The following is a 27,322-nucleotide window of genomic DNA, read 5'->3' on the forward strand; positions in this document are numbered from 1 at the left end:
ATTATATACTTAAAGTATAATTACTTAACTTTTAATAGTTTACTTTATAGGAATTAAAGTGATTTCTAATATAATACCTCTTAAGGTTACTTTTATACCTACTTATTTCTTAAGTTTTTAGTGTTATTTATATAAGAGATTATAATAATATTAATCTTACTCTATCTTAAGTTTAAGTTTTAGTTACTATTTATAGACTATATATATAGTTTAGTATAATTAAGGGATATATACTTATATTTCTTATAATTATAGTATTAAGTTTCCTAAAGATTAGAAAGCTTACTATTAGAGTTAAGCTCTATATAAAGGTTTACTAAGTAATTATTCTAAGATAAGGTTTCTAAATAGTACTCCTTTAGGTCTATTAACTAAGAGGGTTATAAGCTACTCTTATAAGAGTAGTCTAAAGAGCTTAAATATAGTTACTTATATAACTTAGAATAGCTAGTAAGCTTTTTTATATATCTCCTTTCTAAAATCTCCTATAGTTTTTATATATATAAAGCTATAGTATATATATTAGTATAATTAATATTTTATTTAAAAAGTTTATTTTTTAAGGTTCTAATAAAACCCTAAAAGAATATATAAGCTTTTATATTACTTATATTTAGCTTATTAAAAGCTTAGTCAATAGACTTCTAATAAATTTAGTATATAATAGGTTTCTTATTATCCCTTTAGTAGTATTATTTTAAAGTATTATAGTAGTTTTATTTTTAGAGTTTAAGTATTATATACTACCTTCTTATAAAAACTCTAAAGTCTTTTTATATAAAGTTAACTTACTTCCTTAATATATCTATAAGTATTTACTAATAAGTTTATTATTCTATTTATAAGGTATACTTTATTATACTTAAAGCTTATTAGATATATTAATTATTAGAGTAGCTAAAGTAGTACTTATAAGCTTTTTCTACTATAATAAGCTAATCTTCCCTTTTTATACTAATAGATTTACTAATAAGTTAAGCTATATTATAGTTTAGAGGTTTCTTATAAACCTTTAGTAACTATTTAGTAAGTATTTAGTTACTTAATATAGTAGTAATTAGTTTATATTAGTTAGCTATTATAGTTATAATCTATTATATTAGCATTTAGCTAATAGCTTTATTTAGCCTTTTAGCTTAAGCTAGCTTATAAGTAGTAGCTATAAATATTTAGCCTTATAGCTTATTTAATCTATAGGGAGGGGTTTTATATTTTTTATTCTCTTATATATACTTATTATCCTTTTAGTAAATATTTAGTATAAGTAGCTTATCCTCTTTAGGGCTTCTAGCTTTACTTAAAGTATAGCTTCTTACCTCCCCTTATTAACTTATATTATCCTCTAATTATTTACTAAGGTTATCTTCCCTATATAGGCTTATATAAGCTATCTTATTTAGTGCTTAGTAAATATTAAGTATAAGTTTTTTAGCCTAATTAGTAAGTGTTATTTAAGTATATAATACTATTATTATTACTAACCTTCTTAAAGTAAAGTAGAAGTAAAAGAATTATAAAGGTATTTAGAGGCTATAAGCTATAGTTAGGTTAAATTAATAGAAGAAATATTTAAAAGGTAGGTATAATATTATTATATTATTTTTGCTTACTTCTTTTAAGATCTTCTTTTCTAACTCTTTAGTAAATACTTATTAAGTTCTTATTATAGAGGGTTTTATACTTTATCTCTATAGGGTTCTCTATCCTTTTAGCTTAGTCTAGCTGAACTATCCTTAAGCTCTTCTAGCCTAGGTGGCTAGACCTTTATAGTCTCCCCTAATATTAATAATATTAGCACTACTTTAGGTATAAGCTAGCTTAATATTAATACTATAAGCTTAGCTTACTACTACTACTTTAATGCTTTAGTTTAGATTATAAGCTCTTTCTAAGGTAGTAACTACTAAACCCTCTATAATTACTATACTACTATATCTAATATTAAGCTTTAGGAGGTTAAGTACTTACTAGAGGTTATAAAGTAAACTATTATTAAGGCTTACTAAGATAGAGAGAGTGCTAATAATAGTAATAATAGTAATAATAATAAATAGATATATTATTCCTACTATTATACCTCTAGTTTACTATATTAGTTATTATATTTATAAGTAGAATTTATATAAGTAAAGAGGATAGCTAGATATTCTTAGGTATAGATAGAGATATTACTAGATTACTAAACTACTTAGTATAAATATACTTAAGATTATAAAAGTTTTAACTTATATTATTATAAAGTATATTATAAAGCTCTTTATATACTACTAGCTTATAAGAGCTCTATAGGTACGTTTTATTACCTATATAATTACTTTTAGAAGTATATTTAGTTCTTTAATAAATATCCTATTATTAATCTTACTATTAAAAAATATTAAGCCTATTAACTTTATAACTCTAAATAAATCCCCTCTAAATAGCTTATATATATTAAATACTATAAGTAGGCTACCTTAATAGCTTTATAAGAGGTAGAGGCTTAAGGATAATACCTCTTCTTAATACTTTATAGTAGAAGAGTACTTATAATAGTAATAAGTAGCTACCTCTTCTTAGCTTATTAAGCACTAATAAGTATATTAGTAATAGTAATAAGTAGCTATTAGGTAGTTCTTAGGGAAACTAATATAAAGCGTTTACTTTATATTAATAGAAGGGTTATATTACCCTATTAAGCCTTACTGAAATAAGGTAAGTACTAAAATAAATACCTATAATTATAGGTAATTATAGGTAATTTTAAGTAATTACTTAGAGGTTAAGCTATAGTTAAGTTAAAAAAAAAGGCTATTTATTAAACTTTAGAGGTAAACTTATACTTTATTACTATATAAACTATAATACTAAGAGAGGCTTATAGCGCTCTAAAATAGTAGAATACCTAATTAGATAAAATAGTAGATATAAAAGAGACTAACTTAATATCTTAATTAATCTCTCTTATATACTAACACTATAATAAATTAGCTTAAAATACTATTTTAAACTATACTAAGAAGTATAAGAGGTTTATAATAAGTATATAATAGTATTTAGAAAGGGGCGCTCTAACTATATACCTAACTATATATATATCTTTATTTATCTTAGCTTAAATTAAGAGTTATTCTACTCCTTAATAATACTAAATCCTCTCTTTTTAAATATATTATCCCCCTTACTATTATTATATTAGTATCACTAGTATAGCACCCTATATATATAAAATATAATATCTAAAACACTTTAAATGTTACCTTTACTATAATATTAGGGATAAGCTTATTACTTATAGTTTTAATAACTACTTATAGTATAGCTAAATATTATTACTAATTTCTATTAAAATTATTAACTTAGTTATTAATAATAAGAGACTACTTAAGTTTTATATTTAGTAGCCCTCTAAAGCTTATATTTAGTAGTCTTCTAAGGCTTAAGATAGGCCTTCTACCCTATATAATATACTAGTATAATCTATTAATATTCTAAATAGGTCTACTTAGCTAGGTTTTAGATATAATAGCTTTTTTTAGTATAGCTAATCTATACTAGCTATTACTCTAGCTTAAACTATTATATAACCTATTTACTATAATTAAATATTAAACTTTAAGAACTATTACTAAAAGTAATAGATTAATAAATCTATAGAAAGGTCTTTATAAATCCTTACTTAGAAGAAAGGAGGGGTTATAGTAACTAAGGAGGATCTTAGCTTTATATATATTATTCTTAATATCTAAGTTAGACTTAGGGAATTACTACCTAATATATAAATACCTATCTTTTTAAACTACTATTTAATTTATAAGTCTTCTTCTTATTTATAATACTATAAGCTAAGTTAAGAGATAAATAAATAGTATAGTAATACCTCTATTTAACTATATTACTTAAATACTTCTAACTCTATAAGATTAAGTTTTCTAGTTTATTAAGTTATCTATTAAAAGGCTTACTACTTAGCTATTTAATAAATAATAGGAATTTTAGTTTACTATTAATATTTATATAAGGAAAGGACTATCTATTATTAGTATATCTAAAGATTATAATATCTTTTTAAAAGTATTTAGAGACTATTAGTTAATATTAAAGAAGGGGGAAAAGAATAGTAAGCTTCTTTAGTTTTATTTTTACTTCTATTACTTAGATATTAAAGAAGTAGAGGATAATTATATAGCCTCTATTATACTTTTATTTAGGTATATAGCTTTTATAATACTTTTATCTAGGTATATAGTTTCTACCTCTTATTAAGGGAAGTAGGAGTTAACTAAGCTACTAATTAAGTAAGAAAAGGAATCTATATTTAATATTAAAGACTTTAATTCTTCTAATACTAAATACTAAAGCTTTAAATAGCTTAAGAAGTAATAATATTATAACTTATAATTAATCTTTAAAATAAGCTTAAATGCCTAATAAATAAGATCTCCTTATAATATCTAAGAAGTTATATCTCTATTATCTCTTTTTAATCTTCTTAAGATTATTACTAATCCTTTAAGTAATAGTAATCCCTTAAGTAATAATAATCCTTTAAGTATTTTAAACTTCTTAACTATTTTAGATTACTCTATTACTTTAAATAACTCTATAACTTTAAATAACTTTATTACTTTAAGTAACTTTACTATTTTAAATAACTTTATTATTTTAAATAACTCTACTACTTTAAATAGCCTCCTCCCTCGTTCTAATAATTAGAATAAGGAGCACCTTAATAAGTATTTTTACTTACTTAAGTTTAAGCTTTATAGTTTTTATATAAACCTAAAGTAGAAGTAAGATATTAATTAGTTATCTATCTATAGTAGTATATTTTCTACTATATTTATAGCGTTTATTTTATCTAGTTCTAGCTTATTACTATAAAGGTTTTATAATAGTATAAAGTTAGGATAGTTTTAATATAATATATTAAAAGGGTTTTAATTTAGAAATTTAAGCTATTTATATCTATTAGAATATCTCTTATTAAGTAGCTTATTATAGTAATAACTTATATATCTTTTTATTTTACTTATTAGCTTCTCTATAAGGTTAAGCTTTAGTTATAATTCTATTATTATATGCGTTTTAACTTAATTTTAAAGTTTTAGATATATCTCTATATAAGGCTATTTTTAGTTATTTATATCCTTAAGTGAATTTAGGTTAAAACTTATTTTATTTAATTATTACTAATATTAATCCTTAGTATTATCTAAAAGGAAAGAATTAATATTAATATCCTCTAGTAATTTACTTATCTTAGTAAGTAGTTTATTAGCTTTAAAATCTACTTCTATTTTAACTCCTTATTTATTATTTTCTTAGGTTAAATTATATAGATCTATTAGTTAACCTAACTTAATATAGTTTTAATTTCCTTAATTATATATATATTTAGTGTTCTAAAGGTTTATAAAGTTAGTAACTTCCTCTTATATTATATCACTATAAATAGTATATATAGTAATTAAATAGATAATATTATCTAAAATAAAATCTTTAATATTAATTATTTCTAATAAAAAATACTAATTTAGTATAAAATAATAATACTTTATAAGAGGGTTAAAATACTTATAATCTATTAGTTACTAAAGCTTATATATAAGAACTTCTATTATAACTTAATCCTAATATTACTTATATTTAGTATTTAGATATAATAAGATAATATTTAATTACCTTATTAGTAAACTTAAGCTCTACTTTCTCTATTAGTATATTTAATTCTTATTTAATTAACCTCTATAAGGAGTACTTAGATACCTATAAAGAGAGAGGTTTTACTCTTATAGTTTACCTTAGTAAGAAAAGGTTAAATCCTAGAAGCTTAGACTATATATAGATATTATTTTATAGTACTTAATACTATTATTATAGAGCATTTAATATAGATCTATATAATATATCTTAAGTATATATTAATATAGGTATAAATCTAGAAACTAAATCTTTTTAGCTTTTTATATCTATCTATAGACTATAAGAAGTTAGGTCTAAGGATTTTAAAGTTAATATAGTATTACTAATTACTTTTTTATTATTAAGCTACTTTATTTAGGAATATCTATATATAATAGTTATAAATCTAGTTTTTTCTAATAGTAATACTAGCTATAAAGTAGATATATTAATAGAGGTAGCTCTATTTAAAGTTTAAGATAGCTAGTATTTTCTATAGATCCTTCTCTATAAACTTAATTATTACTACTTTAATTTTAGCTCTCTCTTTTTTATTAAAATATTATTACTTTATATTATATTTTTATTATATTTTCTTTAACTATTCCTATAATAAAGTATTATATCCCTAGTAAATAAGTTCTTATAAGATCTAATTATCCTTTATATTCTACTAGTAGAAGAGATACTTAATTATAAGAAGTATATTCTCTTTTTATTCTAGATTATATTAATTATAGTACTATAATCTCTAGTTAGTAAGTTAATATTTAAATATCCTTTTACTTATATTTATACCCTCCTCTAAGAGTATAGTTACTATATTATTTATAAGGATACTATTAAAGAAGAGGCTTTTAATAAATAGATAATAAAGCTTTAGGTTAATAGGTATACCCTAATTTATAATAAACTTAGTGAATATAGTATAGAGAGGGTAAAAAGATATTAAGCTTAACTCTATAATTATTTATAATTATAGGGGGATTCTAAGTAAGTAGAGGGAAAAAATTAATATAGTTATTAATATAGTAGTGAGGGTATAGGGTTAAATTAGCCTAACTTTCGTCTATGAAAACCCTAAAATCTGAGGTTAGCGGATTTACCTTAGTGGTGCACTGTAGTACGTGGATGGCACCACGTGCGGTCTGAGATCTTCATGAGGGCGTTCAAGCTGATACCTCTGGGGAGTGGTTCTGCCGTTGAGAACTCCGCTCCAAGGGACCCTGGTCCCCAGACAGGGGACGTTTGGCTGTGGGGTCTGCAAGCTCAGGGTAGCTGTTCACGATAGCTAGCATGTCACGGAACGTGGTGGGGAGCTCAGGGTAGGAGGCATGTGACGTCGCCGAGGTCGGTCTCAGAGTTCCTTCAGCGCGGTGTTGGGCGGAGTGCGTTCTCGATAGCTTCATCACCACTCTGTCACTTCGTGAACGCCAAGACAAAATTCAAAGATGACCACCGCGTCAGACAGAGAAAGCATCCAGCAAGAGCTAGTGCCGAAGCTAAGTGCTGAAGCGATCCTCCACTGGCCTGAATCTGAGGGCTTCAACAAGTCGAACTTGCGGTTCACTGACTATGAGCGGCCGGTAAGACAAAAGCTTCGCCTTCTGATCAAGGAGAACGGCTAACATGAGTATTCAAGACTTACCTGGTATCCATCTCACCGGGTTGTGACGACGATGTAATCCAGATCGTCAAGTACGCGAAAAGCAAGGGCGTTCCGTTTGCCCCGCGCTCCGGACACCATGCCGTCACGACGACGATGCGACACCTCAAGAACGGTATTCTCATCGACATGCGATCGTTGAACAAGCTCAGCTTCGATGCTGAGAATCGACAAGTCACGGTGGGAGGTGGTGTGATTACGGACGAGTTTGTCAAGTTCCTCCAGTCTGTTGGGATGGAAGTCAGTAAGTATTCTGATTTTCGCGATCACAGGCTATTCAGTCTCGCTAACGGGGGAAAGACGTGGGATCTTGCCCTACAACGGGCGTCATTGGTGTAGCTTTCGGGGCCGGACTTGGTCGGCTCCAGGGCAAGTACGGTTTCTTGCACGACAACATGGTGTCTTGCAAGCTAGTTCTCGCCGATGGCACCGTCGTGATGGTCTCAGAAGAGACAAACCCCGATTTGTTCTGGGCCATCCGCGGCGCCGGTCACAACTTTGGTATTGCGCTTGAGGCAACGTTCCGCGTTTACCCGCAGGCGAATAAGGGCATTCATTACACCTGGGATCTAGAGTACACTGTCGACCAGTGTGACGCTGTCTTCGAGACGCTGAACAGTGTTCACGAGGAAATGCCAGCCGAGCTGGCCATCTTCATCTTATGGATTCGCCAATCTGATGGCGGCAGAAAAGTAAGAATCCGGCTTACACCATTCTTCGAGCGTTTCTAACTATCTGCCTTAGCACCATATTCTCGTCAACCTTGTCTGGTCCGGGAACGAAGCCAACGCAGATCCCTGGGTTGCCCGATTCGAGAAGCTCGATCCTGTGCTGAACAGTGGCAAGGTCACGACCAACTGGGCAGACCTCCCTTGGACGACATACAAAGGACAGAACAAGGTTCTTAGCAAGCCCGAGGTCTGGTCTCTGGCTCCGAACAAGATGATGGGCGCCGCCTGCGTCGAGAAGTTCGATCTCAAGACCACCAAGGCGTTCTTCGAGAGCGTCAAGTCTATGAACGAGGAGTGGGCTGGGAAGGGCTTCTTCGGAGCCATGTTTGAGTGTCTGCCGCACCAGAAGGTCAGAGAGCTCCCGGACGAGGCGACAGCTTTCCCCTGGCGTTGGGGATCGAACCATTTCTTGTGAGTTGCAGCCGTACTAGTGGGCTTGTTCGGTTGAAATAGAAGAAACTGACAGTGGTCTGAACAGGATGTTGATGGCTACCCCGATCAAACTGGAGAACAGAGCACCATTCGAAGCTCATCTGGATAAGTGGAAGAAGGAATTCATCGCCACTTCCGGATACGGCCGACTACAGCAATATGTCAACTATGGCAACACGACGTCTACGATGAAGGATCCCGCAGAGGCGTTGTACGGTTACGAGCCCTGGAGGTTGGAGAAGTTGCGAGAGTTGAAGAAGATTTACGATCCCGATAATGTGTTTCGCTGGTACCAGCCATTGGTGGAATAATGCGTTTCGTTTAGAATATGCGAGATTGAGTTTCTTTGGCAATTGAATAGAGTTTTGAATACCACATGGCACAGATACTATTCGCCTTATGCAAATTGCAAACGTCACAAAGGCTACACAATACCCTTTGGTTCGCTTGATATTTGGCAATGTTTGGAGGGTCTTACTTTCTGAATGTAGTCTCTTGAACTCACTCGCAATTCAATGTCAAACGCCACAGCAAATCCATTCCCAACATCCACAGACGGCCTCGGTGTTTTCGAGAATTGCGAAATCGGACTGGAAGCTGTCTCTCCACCGCCAGGGGTGCCATGTCCCGATCTCCCCCGCGAGCAAACGCAGCAGCGGGCGGGAGCCGACGAGAGACGCGTCACAAACGAGACAGCAATGCCGGCGGCAATGCAGCCTCTACAAACATCGCTACTGGAGGACAACGACAGAAATCCCCCACGTGCTCACAAGAACCGGAATATCTTACTACCATGGTGTCGGGTCTTCGCCAATCGTTCTAGCAATAGTAGGGGGTGTGTTAAGGTCCCGAGTCATTGCTGTGTATCAAGGCCCCGCAAGCAATATCAAGAACGCAGACCCATCCGGAAGGGCCCCAGTTCAACCGGACAACTAGGGCCCCTCAACCACTTCGACAGTCGACTTTTCCACAATGGAGACGATCCATTCTCAAACGTCCCCCGGATTTGAACCGCTCTTGGCAGGACCCTGGCCGATCGGGTTGGCTGTGGAACGGGTATCGCAAAGAGTCCGGGAGTTACTCCGGTGTGTCGGTCTGTCACCGCTACGAGGCAGACCCCCATAGGAGTGCTGTTCGTTTCCCGTAGAACGTGCTTGGAAAATCTGCTCGTATTGGATTCCTGCTTGAATCCATTCATTCTGATGGAGTATCGGGGGCCGGATCTCTGGAGAAGATGTCGCGTTTTGGAAACTTGAGCCGTTATCAGGACATGGGGGTTAAGATCTTTGACACACTGGATCTGATGGATCAATCGCGCGGAAAGCTCCGAGTTGAGCATGCAGAGATGTCGATGAGAAGATATCTTTGCCCAAATTCCCTTCAAAATCTGTTTCCTCGTCTTTCGACCTTCTCTAGCCACCTTGACTCCCACGCTGCCATTCCCAACACCCCCAAAGATACCCAATAGTCGTCTTCGTTTGTAATAGTCCTTCTCTTTCTCTCACAACCAACCACTCATCATGCCTTTCATCCAAGAGGCCACTAGCCAGGCCGACCCCACCAGCCAGCCGATTGCCATCATCGGTATTGGTCTGAGAGCTCCCGGCGATGCTTCTGACCCGGAGAAGTTCTGGCAGATGCTCGTCGATGCGCGCTCTGCACGCTCCGAGATCCCCAAGGACCGTTACAATGTCGACGGCTTCTACCACCCCGACCCTGAGAGGCTGGGCAGTATCCAGCCCAGGTGAGTGGCTTCGGCCAGCAAGGCAGGCCACGCGACAGTATGCTCATCGCTTTTCCCAGGCACGCCCACTTTCTCAAGCAAGACTTCAAGGTCTTTGACGCCCCCTTCTTCTCCGTCACACCCAAAGAGGCCAAGGCCATGGACCCCACACATCGCATGCTTTTGGAAGCCACCTACGAAGGCTTTGAGAATGGTATTTCGAGAAATAGACTTGATGCATACGATCTTGCGCTGACATCTTCGCAGCTGGACTGAGACTGGAAGATGTTTCAGGGACACAAACTTCATGCTACATCGGTACCTTTACCGGTGACTTTCCTAACCTGCAAGCCCGTGATAACGAGGGACCATCCATCTACCGTAAGACATCCATATCTATTGGATGAATAATGAAAACTGACATAACTCAGACGCTACTGGATTGTCTTCTTCCCTGGCCTCAAATCGCCTGTCATGGTTCTACAACCTGAGAGGACCTTCTATGACTATCGATACTGCTTGCTCGTCAAGTTTGACAGCCTTCCACCTGGCTTGCCAGAGTATTCGTACCGGAGAGGCGGAAATGGTAAGTTGGCATCAAGATCGTATATCATGTATTGACTAACACCTTGACTACAGAGTGTCGTCGCCGGCGCCAACCTCATGTTCGGCCCGGACATGTCCATTCTCCTTGGAGCCGCCAAGATTCTCTCTCCCGAGGGAAAGTCCAAGATGTGGGACGCCAACGCCAACGGTTTCGCCCGTGGTGAAGGTTTCGGCGTTACCATTCTGAAGCCCCTCGATGCCGCCCTCCGCGACGGCGACACCGTTCGTGCCGTCGTGTTGGCGTCGGCAGCCAACGAGGACGGCAGGACACCTGGTATCTCTCTGCCCAACAGCGAGGCCCAGCAGGCTCTTATCCGCACGGCGTATCGCAACGCTGGCGTCGACCCGGCGGAGACGGGCTACGTTGAGGCCCACGGCACTGGTACCCAGGCCGGTGACCCCTTGGAGGCACGCGCCATCCTGAACACCATCGGCGACCAGCCCGGTCGCAAGTCTGAGCTCTATGTGGGTTCAGTCAAGACCAACATCGGACACTTGGAGGGTGCTGCCGGTGTCGCTGGTGTCATCAAGGCCGCTCTCGCCATCGAGAGGGGTCTCATTCCCCAGAACCTCTGGTCAGTCTTTACGATACACTACTTAGATGCAATCTAACCAAAATCACAGGTTCGAGGAGCTCAACCCCCAGATCGAGCTTCCTGATAAGGTCAAGATTCCCCAGACTCTGACCGTCTGGCCCAGCACTGGGCCTCGGAGAGCCAGCATCAACTCCTTCGGATTTGGAGGTGCCAACGCTCACGTTATTCTTGAGGACGCTGCTTCTTACCTCTTCCGCCATGGCCTCCCCGGACGCCACGCCACCGTCTCTCGCCCTCTCCTCCCCAAGTCTTCCACCTCCGACGATGGTACCGGAAGTACCGCCAGCGAGACAGAGCCCACTCCCAAGCTCATTGTCCTTTCTTCCAATGACCAGGAGGGTGTCAAGCGCAACGTCGAGCGTCTAAGTGAATATCTCGAGACCAAGACCTCAACATCATCCACCTACATGAACGACCTCGCTTACACTATGGCTTCCAAGAGGACCGCTCTGCCATGGAAGTCTTTCGCCATTGCTTCTGACGTTGCCACTCTGCAGGAGAACTTGGACACCATCCCCGCCGTCATCCGCTCTTCAAACTCCACTGTTCCCCGTGTCGCCTTTGTCTTCACCGGCCAAGGTGCCCAGTACTTCAAGATGGGCAAGGGTCTGTCCGTCTACAAGGTGTTCCGCGACAGCATGCTCCGCTCTGAGACCGTCCTGAAGGCTCTTGGCTGCACATGGAACCTGACCGAGGAGCTCAGCCGCCCTGAGGCCGAGTGCAACCTGCGCTTCGCTGACTACAGTCAGCCCGCCTGCACTGCTTTGCAGGTTGCGCTTGTTGACCTCATGAAGTCCTGGGGAGTTTTGCCAGTCGCTGTTGTTGGTCATTCTAGCGGTGAGATCGCTGCTGCGTACTGTGCCGGTTACATCGACCATGAGGCCGCCGTCAAGATTGCCTGGTTGAGAGGTCAGGTTTCCAAGACTGTCTCCCAGGAGGGCGGCATGTTGGCCGTTTCTGCTAGTGCCGAGAGCATCAGCGAGCACCTTGAGTCTCTCAAGAATGGCAAGGCTATCGTGGGCTGCTACAACAGCCCCAAGTCGTGCACTGTGTCTGGTGATGGCACTGCCATCGACGAACTCCAGGAGGTCCTGAAGGAGGCTCAGATTCCTTGCACGCGCCTGGGCATCGACGTTGCCTACCACTCTTTCCACATGGAGGCCGCCAGACAAGCCTACGAGTCTGCTCTTGCCGGCATTCCCCACAGCTCCTCTGATATTCCTCTCTTCTCTTCCGTTACGGGCGAGGTTGTTGAGCCGGAGCAGATGCAGCCCTCTTACTGGGTTGACAACCTGGTCTCCCCGGTTAACTTCGTCGGCGCCGTTCGCTCGCTGCTGCATCACACCCAGGGCAAGGCCAAGTCTCACGACAGATCGGCTTTCGCCAGCGTCTTCGTCGAGCTTGGTCCTCACTCTGCCCTGAGAAGCTACCTCCTGGACACCTTTGCTACCGAGGACCGCTTCTCCGACTTGTCTTACGCCACCGTTCTCAGACGCAAGTTTGACGGTGTCCAGACTGCTTTGGAAGCCGCTGGTCAGCTTTGGGCCAAGGGATGTGTCGTCGATGTCAACAGAGTCAACGAGATCAGCGACAGCCCCAACATGCTGGTTGACCTTCCTCCTTATGCTTGGAATCACACACGTGCGTTCTGGGACGAGTCGTACCTTAGCCGCGAGTACAGACTTAGGGAGAAGCCCCGCACCGATCTTCTCGGCTACCGCATCCCCGGTACCCCCGATCCTACCTGGCGCAACTTCCTTCGTTGCAATGAGAACCCCTGGATCCGCGAGCACAAAGTGCAGGGTGACATTCTCTACCCCGGTGCTGGTATCGTAGTCATGGCCATTGAGGCGGCTCGCCAGCTTGCCGAGGAGCACGCTGAGGAGGAAGTCTTCGGATACGAACTCCGTGATGTTGCCATCGACACTGCTCTCAGAGTGCCTGACACCGACAAGGGTATCGAGGTCATGATTCAGCTGCACCCCCGACGCACTGGAACCAAGGCTGGCCCTTCTGCCACTCTCAACGAGTTCGCCGTCTCCTCTTGGTCCGAGGAGATCAAGGAGTGGACGGTCCACGCCCGCGGTCTGGTCTCTGTCACTTACAAGTCTTCATTGTCTCCCGCCATGCAGCGCGAGCTGGCACTTGAGAACGAGCGCTACGCCAAGTCCTTCGCCGACGCCAAAGAGATCTGCCAGAAGCCCGCCCGCAGCTTTCTCTACGACACCGTCGAGACCATTGGCATGCAGTATGGCCCGACTTTCCGCAACATGACTGAGCTGTTCGCCGGTCCCAACTCCAGCTACGGTGTTATCAGCGTTCCTGACACCAAGGCCGTCATGCCCAAGGGCTTCGAGTACCCTTCCGTCGTCCACCCGGCTACTCTCGACTCCGTCCTTCACCTGCTGTTCCCTTCCATCAGCGGAGAGGATCAGTCTCTTAGCGAGGCCGTTGTTCCTTTCTCCTTCGACCGCATTTTTGTGTCCGCCAAGCTTTCTTCCGTGCCCGGAACCAAGCTGCATGGTTGCTCCACCGCCCAGAAGACCAGCTACACCACCTGGAAGTCTTCCATCACCATCTCTGAGGACCAGTCGGAGCCCATGATTATCATGGACGGTGTTTCTTTGGCGTCGGTTGGTGAGGGAGAGGCGTCTCAGTCCCAGGAGACCAGGGCTTCTTGCTTTGGTCAGTACTGGCACGAGGATGCCGACCTTCTTGAGCCTGCTCAGATCAAGGAGCTCGTCTACAAGCGCACACTCAAGAGCAAGGACGACGACTCTGTGCTTGACAAGCTTGAGTATGTCTGCTTGGTCTACATCTACCGCTGCCTCGCATGGTTGGAGAGCGAGGAGGGCAAGGCACACGTTCCCCAGGACGGATTCTGGAAGCTCTACGTTGAGTGGATGCACGATACCATTAAGCAATTCCCTCCTCTGTCCGAGAACGAGGCCGAGGTTGAAGCTGAGATGGAAGCTTGCCGCAAGAGGATCGTCCTCTCTGACAGTGGTGACATTACTGTCCAGATGGTGGACCGTATCGGTCAGAACTTGGGACGCATCTTCTCCCACGAGGTCGAGCCCCTTCAGGTCATGACTGAGGGCGACCTCCTCTACACGTTCTACCGCGGCGCCTTCGGTACCAGCTTCAACACCAACGTTGCCGAGTACGTTGGTCTCATCGCCGACAAGAGCCCTGGACTGAAGATCCTGGAGATTGGTGCCGGCACGGGTGGTACTACATACCACGTTCTTGAGCGTCTTCGCAATGCCGACGGATCTTCCAAGGCGTCCAAGTACACTTTCACGGATATCTCTCCCGGTTTCCTCGCCAAGGCTGCCGACCGTTTCTCTACCGATGCCTCTATTATGGAGTTCACTACCCTGAACATCGAGAATGAGCCTACCGAGCAGGGCTTTACCCATGAGACATACGACCTCATTGTCTGCGCTAATGTTCTCCACGCCACCAAGAGCATCCAGGAGACTCTTGATCACTGCAAGTCTCTGCTCAAGCCCGGTGGTCGCCTCGTTCTATCTGAGGTTACTATCAAGCGCATTTTCTCCGGCTTCATCATGGGTCCTTTGCCGGGATGGTGGCTTGGAGAGGAGGACCACCGCAAGGGAGGTCCTCTTCTTGATGTCGACGAGTGGCAGACCGCTCTCAAGCTGGCTGGATTCTCTGGTGTTGATGTTGACATCCGCGGTGACCGTGAGGCTTCCAAGGAGCCCGTCTCCCTGATCATCTCCACCAAGCCTGCCAAGGAGGTCGCTGGTCCTTCTGAGTTTGTTGTCATCAGCACTGGTTCTGAGAGCTCCGACAAGCTTGCCGTAGCGATTCAATCTCAATTCGCCAGTGCCGGTCAGAATATCTCGGTTGCCCAGTGGAACACCATCTCCGAGGAGCAAGTCTCCGGAAAGTACTGCCTGTCCCTCGCTGAGTGGGAGAGCCCCATTCTTGCCAATCTTACCGATGAGAACTGGGAGAAGCTTCGCCAAGTCATCTTGAGCTCTGCTGGAACTCTCTGGATCACTGGTGGTGCGGCCATGGACTGTCCCGACCCGATGAAGTCCCTGATGGTTGGTCTCGCCAGAGCTATTCGCAATGAAGACGCCGGTGTCCGCCTTGCTACCCTCGATCTCGAGACTTCCGACAAGATCACCATCGAGACCGCTGCCAAGAACGTTCTCAAGGTTGCCTTCGAGCATGCCCGAGGCGACGGTTTCGATGGCGAGTACGCCGCTCGTGAGAGCCTCGTCTACGTTCCCCGCGTCGAAAGAACTCTCAAGGTCGACGGTTCCCTCCGCAAGTACGAGGCCAAGGGCCGGCCTGAGCTCGTCTCTTTCAAGGGCTGCGGACGTCCCCTCAAGCTTACCATCAAGACCCCTGGTCTCCTTGACACCTTCCGATGGGAGGAGGACGAGACCTACTACCAGCCCATGCCAGAGGACTGGATCGAGATCGAGGTCAAGGCCGTCGGTCTCAACTTCAAGGATGTTCTCGTTGCCCTCGGCAACCTTGCTGAGAATAAGCTTGGTGTCGATGCCTCCGGTGTTGTCACCCGCGTCGGATCTGCTGTCACCGACTTCAAGGCTGGTGACCGTGTCATGACCGCTTCCTGCGACACTTTCGCCACTTACGTTCGCTTCCCTGCCAAGGGCGCAATCCCGGTCCCTGAGCATATGAGCTTCGAAGAGGCTGCTTCCATGCCCCTCATCTTCCTGACTGCCTACTACTCTCTCGTCACTGCTGGTGCGCTCTGCAAGGGCGAGAAGATCCTGATCCACGCCGCCGCCGGAGGTGTCGGTCAGGCTGCCATCATGATCGCCCAGCAGAAGGGAGCCGAGATTTTCGCTACCGTCGGCCCCGAGGAGAAGAAGCAGCTCATCATGGAGCAGTACGGCATCCCTGAGGACCATATCTTTAGCAGTCGTGACACCAGCTTCGCCAAGGCCATCATGCGCGCCACTAACAACCAGGGTGTGGATGTTGTCCTCAACTCCCTCGCCGGCGAGGCTCTTCGTCTCTCCTGGCACTGCCTGGCCAAGTTCGGACGTTTCCTCGAGATTGGTAAGGCCGACCTCTTCGCCAACACCGGTCTCGACATGAAGCCCTTCCTTGACAACAAGAGCTACATTGGTGTCAACCTCCTCGACTTCGAGAACAACCCCACTCCTCGTGCCGTTGCTCTCTGGGAGGACACTGCCAAGCTCATCCACAACGGCTCCGTCAAGCCCATTGCCCCTATCCAGCTCTTCACCATGGCCGAGGTTGAGAAGGCTTTCCGCTACATGCAGGCGGGTAAGCACATGGGCAAGGTCGTTGTGCGCGTTGACGATGCGGACATGGTTCCTGCTGTGCCTCGCACTCCTCGCGTTGACATCCAGGCCGATGCTACCTACGTCGTCTCTGGTGTCGGTGGTATCTGCAAGGAGATTGGTCGTTGGTTGGCCGAGAAGGGTGCCAAGCACTTGGTCCTTCTCTCTCGTTCTGCTGCCAGCAGTGAGGAGAACAAGGCCTTCGCTTCTGAGCTCCAGCGTACCTACGAGGCCAACACCTACGCTTACGACTGCGATGTTGGCAATAAGGCTGCTCTGCAGCAGGTTTTGGCCGACCTCAAGTCTAAGAACGTCCCTGAAATCAAGGGATGCGTCACCGGTGCCATGGTCCTTCGTGTAAGTACACCTCAGCTCTTTAAATCGCCATTCTTGACTAACACAATCGCAGGATACCCTCTTTGACAAGATGACGGCGGACCATGTCCGAACCACCGTCGGCCCCAAGGTCCACGGCACCTGGAACCTTCACGAGCTGCTCCCTCGTGACCTTGACTTCTTCGTCATGCTCAGCTCTCTGGCCGGTGTCATGGGTCACCGCGGACAGGGCAACTACGGCTGCGGCAACATCTTCCAAGACTACTTCGCCTCTTACCGCCGCAGCCTGGGTCTGCGCGCCATGACAATCGACATCGGCTACCTCCTCAGTGTCGGCTTCGTCGCCGAGCACGACGAGTACGTCGACCACGTCAAGGCCATGGGTCTCAAGGTCATGCACAAGAGCGACCTCCACGGCCTCATGGCGACCGCCTTGGAGGGCACAGACGCCCACCCGCCCCAGGTCATGTGCGGTCTGCCCTTCAACGAGCACGACGACGCCTGGTACTGGATCCAGGACCAGCGCTTCGCCGGTCTCCGCAAGACGGCTGCTGGTGCTGGGGCCGCGGGCGGAGCTGCCATCTCCTTGCGTGACGAGCTTTCCCGCTGCGGAAAGGTGGATGACGAGGCTGTGCATCTGATTACTTCCGCGCTGGTGCAGCGCTTGGCCAAGTTGATGATGATGCCCGAGGACGACGTTGATGCCGGCAAGCCCCTGAGCGCTTACGGTGTTGATAGTCTAGTTGCGGTTGAGGTGCGCAACTGGATTGCGAAGGAGGTGGCGGTGGAGGTCAGTGTGTTTGACATCATGGCGAACATTCCCATGAGACAGCTTGCCGCGGATTTGGCGGGCAAGAGCAAGCTCTTGGTTCAGGAGTCTTCATAATTTTGTCGAAGTTTGCATGAGATAGGAGTTTGGGACTAAGGGTTGGGTTTTCTTCCGCACTCGGCAGCGTCTTGCTTTGTTATTATGTCTTATGTTAGTTTTAAGTGCATGTTTTCAGTTGAAGTATGATTCACGATAAGAAACTTTTCTTTGAGATTGAATAAGTGTGAGTTGAGAAAACCTCTCAAAGTAACCTCTTCATAGCGACCTCCTGGTGAAAGCTAAGTCTCATCAACCTCGATAAGTGATTGTTCAAGACGATCGTGGTAGCACTTCCCGGAGTAGCTACTTTCGCCATAGTAGAGTTCCTCATGAATCATGTCATTCGTAGGTGTCGGAGGCTCCCGACGTTTGTAGATGCTTCCAAATCAACTTTGGTGTTTCCTCGCCGTCTCCCACCTCCCGATGAACTCTCACCTCCAGAAACTGCAGGGAACCATGGAGTCAAGGGTGTCCTTGAAAATGGGGTTCTGTCAGAAAAATCCACAATCCAGGGTCCGGAGTGACAGGTTCACGAACAATCGAACATGACTCGTAGCTGCAAGGCAAGGGCTCCTGGCTCCGAGCTTCCCCTGCAACGCGAAGCCATCACCTTTCACTTGTCCACGTGCTCAGCCCTCGATAGTGCTGCAAGATAGCGGTTTCGGAAATTTCCCATGGAATTCTGATTGAAATGCTTCAAAATCCCACCGGCACTCGTACCCCATTTGGCTCGTCGTAAACCACAGTCCCTTAAAGCGCCCGAGTGTGCCGCTATTCCGAGCCATTCCAGTCAGTCTCCTGCGTTCGAAGGTTTTCGCAAACGTCACATCAACCCTTGCCGATCATGGCAGCCAAGTCTGATGCGCCGGCTCCGCAGCCGAAAGAGATGAAGGTGCTCTCACTGGGCATGACAAGGACGGGTAGGTCTCAGATCTCGTTTCCATGTAGCACTCAAGCTACCTTGGCTGACAATCATGACAGGTTCTGCGTCCATCACGCAAGCCCTCACGATCCTGGGCTACGACGGTGTTCACCACGGCATCCAGGCCATATCCTCCCCCCGCGAGTGGACTCTCTTCTCCGCCGCCGCAGACTCGACCTTCCCCACCCTGCCAACTTACACCGGCGCGCCCTTCCCCCGCGAAAGCTGGGATTCGCTCTTCGGCGAATACGAAGCCGTCACCGACATGGGCTCTTTCTTTGCCGTGCAGCTCATCCAGGCGTACCCCGAAGCGAAGGTCATCCTTGTCGAGCGAGACGTGGACAGCTGGTTCCAGAGCATGGATGAGGCCATCTTCAAGACGACGTGGGGGTGGCGCGCGGATCTCATCATTGACTACCTCGGCCCCCGCTGGGGATTGGCGGGTGGACAGACTCTGAGAAAGATCCTTCTCGGATTCTACGGCGCACGCAACGTCAACGAGATGAGAGCCATCGCCAAGGAGAGGTACAAGAGGCATTATGCTGAGGTGCGTGCTGCGGTGCCGAAAGAGAGGTTATTGGAGTTCAATCTCAAGGGGGGCTGGGAGCCACTGTGTAAGTTCCTTGGCAAAGAGGTTCCAGAGGGAGTCGCGTTTCCCGTAGCGAACAAGAGACAGGAGCATCTTGAACGTGTGAGGACGAGGCAGAATCGCTTCTTCAAGCTAGCTATCTTCGTGGGTCTACGAAAGACGTTGCCATGGGTGTTGAGTGTTGGTGCTGTGGCGGCTGGCGTCTATTTGACCAAGCCCAAGTGGGCGTTGGATGTTTTTGAGAACGCCCTGAAGACTATGCAGACTCATCTGAGATCTCTGAACTTGTAATCTGGGTTTTCTTTTCTTTTAAAAAAATTGAGTAATGATATCTCCCTACCATGGGCATTTTATTGGCTTTGGATTGGTCTTGACAAATGGGTAATCACCATGTACATGTATACATGTAGTGTACAATTTATCCAAGATAGAATACGTCGCTAATCGTTTTCAACAATCAAATCTGAAGTCTAACCGCTTGTTTCCCCGGTCTGCGTTATCGATGAGATACTGTTGTTGCTCCTCAATTGACATGGCATTCCATTGTCTCTCCTTCTGTTTGTTCCTCCAAACATAGTATGCTTTCGTCAGAACATACAAGACAATTATAGCGACATTGATGGCAATGAGATTTTGGTTGCCCCTTGGATACCACGGGGGGTTGTCATCCTTGCGGTAGATGTTTGACGATGCTATGCCCGAGAGTTGCACCATGATGTTGTAGACCGCGGCGCTGACTGCCCTTGTGCGAACAGAATTACTGATGCGAGAACACCAGCTCACCTGAGCTGCATGTACCGAAGGAGAAGCGAGAAGCATGAATAGTACGGCGTAAAGTGACCAATTTGAGAGACGTTGTGCTGAGGTATAGATGACGACCAAAAACGGCAAAGACCAGAGTTGCGAGATCAACCCGAAAAGAGATATTTGGTGCTAGTGATGTCAGCGAAGTGCATACTGGAGAAACGGGAATAGACTTACGAAATATTCCGTCAGGAAGGTGATGCCCTGTTGTAAATATTCTCTTAGTCACGATTCAGGAGACAGTAAAGAGGGAGGAAATGACAATACTTACCAACATTGTGCAGCTAGCGGCGACAGTCACGGGGATATTGAGAAGGGTAGTAGTAAAACGATCGTAGCCGATAGCTTTGAGAGAAAGGTTCAAATACTGGCCGGGAGGATCCCCGGGCATCTGGAACAAGATCCCAATGGCATATATGGGCCACAAGTCATAATCCTTCAGACTCTTCCATAGCATAGCAAGCGTAATTCCCTCTCTGTTGTGCATGTCGGCCTTCGAGGGATCGTCTCGCAAGACACGGTTAACAATGATTCTTTCTTCACGCTCGGTGAAATAGCCGGTCGGTTTCCACCAGCTTTTTGTTTGGGTAGGCCCGGGTACCATAAACAGAAAGCTCAAGAAACCAATCGTGACGCTGATTATAGCCTCTATGAGAAATAACCATCGCCAGCCCTCGCGACCTCCGACGCCTCGAAGGTTGAAGACACCGTAGGCGATAAAAGAGGCGATAACCGAGGACATTGAGTTGACGAACCAGAAGATGGCCAGCCTCATAGGCATCTCGCTGTTCTTGTAGAAGTACGAAAGATACAAAAGTGCATCTGGAATATAGCCTCCCATGGCTAAGCCGATGAAGAATCGGCAGGCGAAGAATGTTGCGCGGTTGGTCATGAAGAATTGGCCGCCGGATGCAATACTCCAAAGGATGATTTGCGTCGGGATCCAGCGGTCTGTGCCAATCTTCTTTCCAATCATTTGTGAAGGCAGCTCGGCAATCAGGAATCCGACGCGATACATGTTTTGCGCATTGTTGTAGTCGTTCGTGTTGATGCCGAGGTCGTCAACGAGGCCGTCTGCGGTTGCGAGCCCAAGATTTCCACGATCGATGTTGAGGGCAAAGAACATGACCAAAACCCAGATGAAGATGCGTATGTCGACCTTTCATTGTCAGAGAAAAAGACCAAATTTTCGGTGTACGGTTTTGAATACCTTGCGGCGAACAGCTTGCTCTTCTCTGTGCGTCCATCTTTCATTTGGGTCAAAGGCACGATAGTTCTCGTACTCTGGTTTGGGGTGGTAGAATTGGGCCAGATCCGGGTTGTCAAGGACACTACGCACGGTGGCAATAGCGTCCGGGTCGGCTTTTTGTCTTTTGTTACGAACAAATCCCCAACTCGTGTAGGTTTCTTGTTGAACGGGCGGTTCCGCGAGGTCGTCCGTCGAGGCCTTTAGATCGGGGAGGCCCGTCGAAACGACGTCTGGCTCCTTTTTCGAATCAATGCCAATGAATACCATATTTTTCAGGGGAAGAGAATAAAAAGCTATTACGTTTGAAAGAATTCAATGAGGTCTCGCCCCTTTTTGAATTGGCAATCGACCGGTCAGGCTCCGACATTCGCTACTAGTCTCGGGGCATTGGCTACCGAAATGATGAAAGACCCGACGACATATTAACCATAAACGCTTTTAACTTTTGGTAAATGGGTCGATGGCACGCTGAATTGTGCAACTGAACAGTCGAGTTGATCACACAATAGCACGCCATATGACTTCTAGCCAGTCATTGGCCGTTCCGGACCCCGGGAGCCGGGGGCTAGGCCGGAGCGATAAGAGTTATCGGTGAGCCCCACTTGGTCCGGCTCCGCTCCGGCTGCACGTCCTGCTCGGCCCGGGCTGGACTTTAGCCGACGAAACCCCTCTCAAACGCGCCATAATCCTCCGGATGACAACATCAATTCTGCCTTGCTTCTGCATATTAACCGTGGTTTTCCTGTCTTCCTCGCGCTCAAAAGGCTTGGCGACTCGGAGACATCCGCAACCTGTCTGTTGGCTTCTTATTCCCGCTGGGCACCCGATTTGGCAGTTTCCCGATTCGGAACCTTGCAGCCAGTCAGAGATAGTTGTCCGCACAGGGCTTTCCGGCAAACCCTTCCATCCCCGACGTTCACGATGGCATCATCCCGGACAACAAGAGTCCGGTGGCTCGGAGACACACCGCCGGCAACCTCAGGAGTCACCTTCGCTGTGCCTTGGCGTGCAGGTGCTTGCAATGCCAAGAATGCCGTGTTTTCGTGCACCTCAGAAGGTGGCAGGTCGATTCCCATGCAGACTTGGCCGATCGGTCACTGGCCTGACGGAACGATCAAATGGACCAGCCATGCTATACCACAGACAATTGAGGTAGAGAGCGCTTATGATATTAAAGCCGAAGATAACAACTCCCACGCGACTATCCACCCTGATGCGATTGACGTCAACGAAACATCTGAGAGTATCAAAATATCGACTGGAAAGATCACAGCGGTTTTTCCAAAGTCGGGCACCACGATAATCAAGGATATCATCAACGCCAAAGGCGACACCGTGGGGACCGACGGCCACCTCGTTCTGCTTTCTCAAACTGGGATCAGTGATCCCGAAACCCCGGATCCGTCCACTCCATACCATCATTTCAACTGCGCGATCGAAAAAGTAGAGCTAGAGCAGGCTGGGCCAATTCGTGCGGCCATAGCCGTAAGCGGAGTGCACTCCGAAGTTTCACGAAACACTTCGGCCAAGACGGCTTCACACCCGGACTGGATCCCCTTCAAACTGCGATTTTATCTATACTATGGATCTGAAGCTATTAGAGTTATTCACACGATCACGTATGACGGGGACAATAACGACTTCATCCGAGGCATCGGTATCCGATTCAATGTTCCCCTAGCAGGCGTGGCACCTTTCGATCGTCATGTTCGATTTGCCGGAGCATCAGGAGGCGCACTCGGCGAAAGCGCCCAAGGTATTACGGGGCTTTGGAAAGACCCTGGGAAGAATGCGAGACTCGCCCAAGCCCAGGGAAAACCTCTTCCACCTCCTGATTCATGGAATCCTGAGCTGCCGCAGGCTTCTCTTCGATGGGTTCCTGTTTGGAGCGATTACGGCCTGCACCAGCTTTCCTCAGACGGCTTTACGCTTGAAAAGCGCCTGAAGGAGGGCCATCCATGGATCAAGACAGCTAGCGGGACAAAAGCAGGAGGCTTGGTTTACGTTGGTGGTGCCAGCAGAGGCGGGCTCGCTGTTGGATCGAGACATTTCTGGGAGCGGTACCCAACTGGAATCGATGTGCGCGCTCTTGGATCTTCCCAAGATACGGCCGAGTTGACACTATGGCTTTACGACCCAAAAGCCGGGCCAATGGACCTGCGTCCCTACCATGACGGATTAGGACAAGAGGGTTTTGACGACCAGCTCGACGCACTGAAGATCACTTATGAGGACTGGGAGCCGGAGCTTGGATCGCCGCTTGGAGTTTCCCGTACGAACGAACTTTTCTTCTTCGCAACCGAGTCAACACCAGAAGCAAAAGGTTTTGCAGATTTAGCCAGATATGTCCGGGATCCCCCAAAACTGTTCGCTGACCCAGAAGCCATTCACGCAAGCGGAGCCTTTGGCAAATACTGGTCTCCAAGGTCTCAACCAGCGTCCAAGAGTTTGGTTGACGTCGACGAAAGGCTCGATTTTCTGTTCGACTTTTACAAAGACCAGGTCAAACAGCGTCGATGGTACGGATTCTGGGACCACGGAGATATCATGCACACGTATGATGCTGATCGCCATACGTGGCGTTACGATGTTGGTGGATATGCGTGGGATAATTCAGAACTCTCGCCGGACCTATGGTTATGGCTATTTTTTCTGAGGACCGGACGACCGGACGTGTTTAATATGGCAGAGGCCCTCACGCGCCACACTGGAGAGGTAGACGTGTATCATTCAGGGCCATACAAAGGCCTTGGGACACGACATGGCGTACAGCATTGGAGCGATAGCTGCAAACAGGCTCGGATATCCAACGCGCTTTATCGCCGTTTCTTCTACTTTCTTTCTGGCGGTGACGAACGTGTTGGAGAGCTTCTTGAAGAGACGCTAGAGACGGATCAAAACTTCCTGACCTTGGATCCTTATCGCAAAGTCCGTCAGAACCGGGAAACCTATGAGCCAGATCCACATGCTGTTGAAATCAGCCTCGGCACGGATTGGGCAGCGCTGGCTGCATCTTGGCTTATCGAGTATGAGCGTCTTGGACCAAGATGGGTCGAAGCCAAGAAGAAGCTCTTTGCGTCTATCGAAGGTATTGGTAAACTGAAGAATGGCTTCGTCACTGGCAACGTGACATACGATCCGGCAACCGGAAACATCACCCCTCCATTGGTTGATCCTGAAAACAAAGGAGTTGTGAAAGTAAGCCATTTGAGCGCCATGTTTGGATTGTTTGAGGTCGCTGCAGAGATCTTCCAACTGTTCCCTGAGCAGGCCAAAGCTTCTGGCTTCAGAGCAGCGTGGCTGGACTACTGTGCTTTCTTTAGCGCCAGCGCAGCTGAACAGGAGGCTCGATTTGGGCAATCTGGCTGGGGGCAACTTCAACTTCGTCAAGGCCATTCTCGCTTAACGGCTTTTGCAGCCAGAGAATTGAGTAGACCTGACCTGGTCAAGCGCGCACTGGAAGAGTTCGAAAATGGAGATGCATTCCGCGACTTCGGACCGAATGTGTCTTGGACGAGCACTCGTGTTGATGAGTCGTACGTCCTTGAACCCGCTGATGAGGCACCCTGGGTATCTACAAACATTGCAGCGCTCTATGGCCTCTCGGGCATTCAAAACCTGGCTCTCATCACAGACGAATAGAAGAAACCATATCCAGAAAGACGCGGTATTCCATGCTAGGTTTTGAATTAAGATGGGAGGAAAGGCAAAGCTTTGAGAAATTTGGTAGAAAGAACTGACTTTACTCATTGGGTACATAATAATCAAGCTTTCCATACAAACTTACCCGGATCTGACTTGCATATTCGAATTTTGTACTGGGTGACTTAATACTACCGCAGAACAAGATTGATGGTTGTTGAAGTCGTGGTGTGCGGGTTTCGCATGCAAGAATTCAAATCCTTTGCAAATTTCGGGGGAACTGGTGTTCAGCTCATGTTGACTTTGCGTGATGCGCGAAGCGATTTCTTCATCTGGAAGAACTAATGTGCGGGTAATTCTGATGTGATCTGTGGCGGCACCTGCCTATAGGTGCCACAGGTGGCCTGTGCGGCCTAGGGCCTAGGGTCTTCTTCTAGCCTCTAGCTAGGTAGCCTACTTAGCTAGTTTAGATTATATATACTCTTTACTACTTATTATACCTATACCTCTATAGGTTATAAGCTTAGTACTTAAATTACTAATATCTATAGCCTTAAATTAAGTATTTTTCTACCTTATAACTCTCTTATAATATTTTTCTATGAGGGTATAGCCTAAGAGGCTAGGCTAGGGAAGGATAAGAGGGTAGTAATATAAAGGTTAATTACTATAAACTAGGTAAGTTAGCCTTTCTAGCTACTTACATGCATAACACCCCTTTTTAAGGCTTAGCTTAATAACTTAGCTAAACCTTAGCAGAAGCCTAATAATAGTTTAGCACTAGTACTAAGCCTAAAATCCTAATTTTCTCATAATTACCCCCCCTCTAGAGGGCTTAATCTCTAAGTCTATTAATCTATAATAAAAATAATAAAAACTCCTACTTATATAGGGATTTAAACCCTCTATAGTACCTATAATTAATCCTTTTACTTCTATATAGCTTTAGGTTTTATACTTATACACTATTAGCTTCACTAGAAGCCCCCTAAGTACTTAGTAGCTCTATTATTATCTTCTGTATAGCTTTAAGTCTTTTACTTATATACTAGTATAAGGGTCTAGCTACTTAGGCTAGAAGGGCTTAGGGATAGTTTAGCTAGACTAAGCTAAAAGGATAGAGAACCTTATAGAAATAGGGTATAGAACCCTCTATAGTAAGGACTTAGTAAGTACTTACTAAAGAGTTAGAAAAAAAGATCTTAGAAGAAGTAAATAAAAGTAGTATAATAATACTATATCTACCTTTTAGGTATTTCTTCTATTAGTTTAACTTAATTATAACTTATAGCCCCTAAATACTTTTATAATTCTTTTATTTCTATTTTATTTTAAGAAAGTTAGTAATAATAATAGCACTATATACCTAAGTAATACCTACTAATTAAGCTAAGGAACTTATACTTAGTATTTATTAAGTACTAAGTAAGATAGTTTATATAAACCTATATAGGGAAGATAACCTTAATAAATAATTAGAGGATAATATAAGTTAATAAGGGGAGGTAAGAAACTATACTTTAAGTAAAGCTAGAGATTTTAAAGAGAATAGGCTACTTATACTAAATATTTACTAAAAGGATAATAAGTATATATAGGAGAATAGGGAATATAAAACCCCTCCCTATAGATTAAATAAGCTATAGAGCTAGATATTTATAGCTACTACCTATAGGTTAGCTTAAACTAGAGAGCTAGATAAAGCTACTAACTAAGTATTAATATAGTAGATTATAACTATAATAGCTAACTAGTATAAACTAATTATTATTATACTAAGTAACTAAGTACTTACTAAATAGTTATTAAAAGTTTATAAGAAACCTCTAAACTATAATATAGCTTATCTTACTAATAAATCTATTAGTATAAAAAGGGAAGATTAGCTTATTATAGTAGAGGAGGCTTATAAGTATTACTTTAGCTACTCTAATAGCTAGTATATCTAGTAAGTTTTAAGTATAATAAAGTATACTTTATAAATAGAATAGTAGACTTATTAGTAAATACTTATAGATATATTAGGGAAGTAGGTTAACCTTATATAGGAAAATTTTAGAGTTTTTATAAGAAAGTAATATATAACACTTAAATTCTAAGAATAGAACTATTATAATACCTTAAAGTGGTATTACTAGAGGGATAATAAGAAACCTATTATATACTAAGCTTATTAGAA

General features: G+C 44.2%; 5 protein-coding genes across 5 annotated transcripts; 4 read left to right on the forward strand and 1 right to left on the reverse strand.

The window, feature by feature from the left end:
• Nucleotides 1-7,103: 7,103 nt before the first annotated feature.
• Nucleotides 7,104-8,804, forward strand: GCG54_00003236 (FAD-linked oxidoreductase azaL; the record flags this gene model as incomplete). The annotated part of the gene is made up of 5 exons (XM_045403311.1): nucleotides 7,104-7,250; nucleotides 7,307-7,574; nucleotides 7,631-8,022; nucleotides 8,075-8,472; nucleotides 8,540-8,804. Coding segments are annotated over 5 exons (1,470 nt in total), but the record flags the coding sequence as incomplete, so codon positions are not given.
• Nucleotides 8,805-10,013: 1,209 nt separating this feature from the next.
• GCG54_00003237 (Highly reducing polyketide synthase azaB) lies at nucleotides 10,014-17,955 on the forward strand (the record flags this gene model as incomplete). Its single annotated transcript, XM_045403312.1, has 7 exons — nucleotides 10,014-10,237; nucleotides 10,297-10,430; nucleotides 10,484-10,597; nucleotides 10,648-10,802; nucleotides 10,856-11,397; nucleotides 11,447-17,090; nucleotides 17,143-17,955. The coding sequence occupies 7 exons, from the start codon at nucleotides 10,014-10,016 to the stop codon at nucleotides 17,953-17,955; spliced, it is 7,626 nt and encodes a 2,541-aa protein (XP_045261593.1).
• An 826-nt stretch (nucleotides 17,956-18,781) lies between these two features.
• On the forward strand, nucleotides 18,782-19,739 carry GCG54_00003238 (uncharacterized protein; the record flags this gene model as incomplete). The annotated part of the gene is made up of 2 exons (XM_045403313.1): nucleotides 18,782-18,857; nucleotides 18,919-19,739. The coding sequence occupies 2 exons, from the start codon at nucleotides 18,782-18,784 to the stop codon at nucleotides 19,737-19,739; spliced, it is 897 nt and encodes a 298-aa protein (XP_045261594.1).
• A 159-nt stretch (nucleotides 19,740-19,898) lies between these two features.
• Nucleotides 19,899-21,768, reverse strand: GCG54_00003239 (putative transporter; the record flags this gene model as incomplete). Its single annotated transcript, XM_045403314.1, has 4 exons — nucleotides 19,899-20,381; nucleotides 20,430-20,456; nucleotides 20,524-21,411; nucleotides 21,463-21,768. 4 exons carry the CDS (start codon nucleotides 21,766-21,768, stop codon nucleotides 19,899-19,901), a joined length of 1,704 nt encoding a protein of 567 aa, XP_045261595.1.
• A 654-nt stretch (nucleotides 21,769-22,422) lies between these two features.
• GCG54_00003240 (uncharacterized protein) lies at nucleotides 22,423-25,143 on the forward strand (the record flags this gene model as incomplete). The annotated part of the gene is made up of 1 exon (XM_045403315.1): nucleotides 22,423-25,143. The coding sequence occupies one exon, from the start codon at nucleotides 22,423-22,425 to the stop codon at nucleotides 25,141-25,143; it is 2,721 nt and encodes a 906-aa protein (XP_045261596.1).
• Between the last annotated feature and the right edge of the window lie 2,179 nt (nucleotides 25,144-27,322).

Source organism: Colletotrichum gloeosporioides (assembly GCF_011800055.1).
Source record: "Colletotrichum gloeosporioides strain Lc1 chromosome Unknown consensus_63, whole genome shotgun sequence".
NCBI classification, from domain to species: domain Eukaryota; kingdom Fungi; phylum Ascomycota; class Sordariomycetes; order Glomerellales; family Glomerellaceae; genus Colletotrichum; species Colletotrichum gloeosporioides.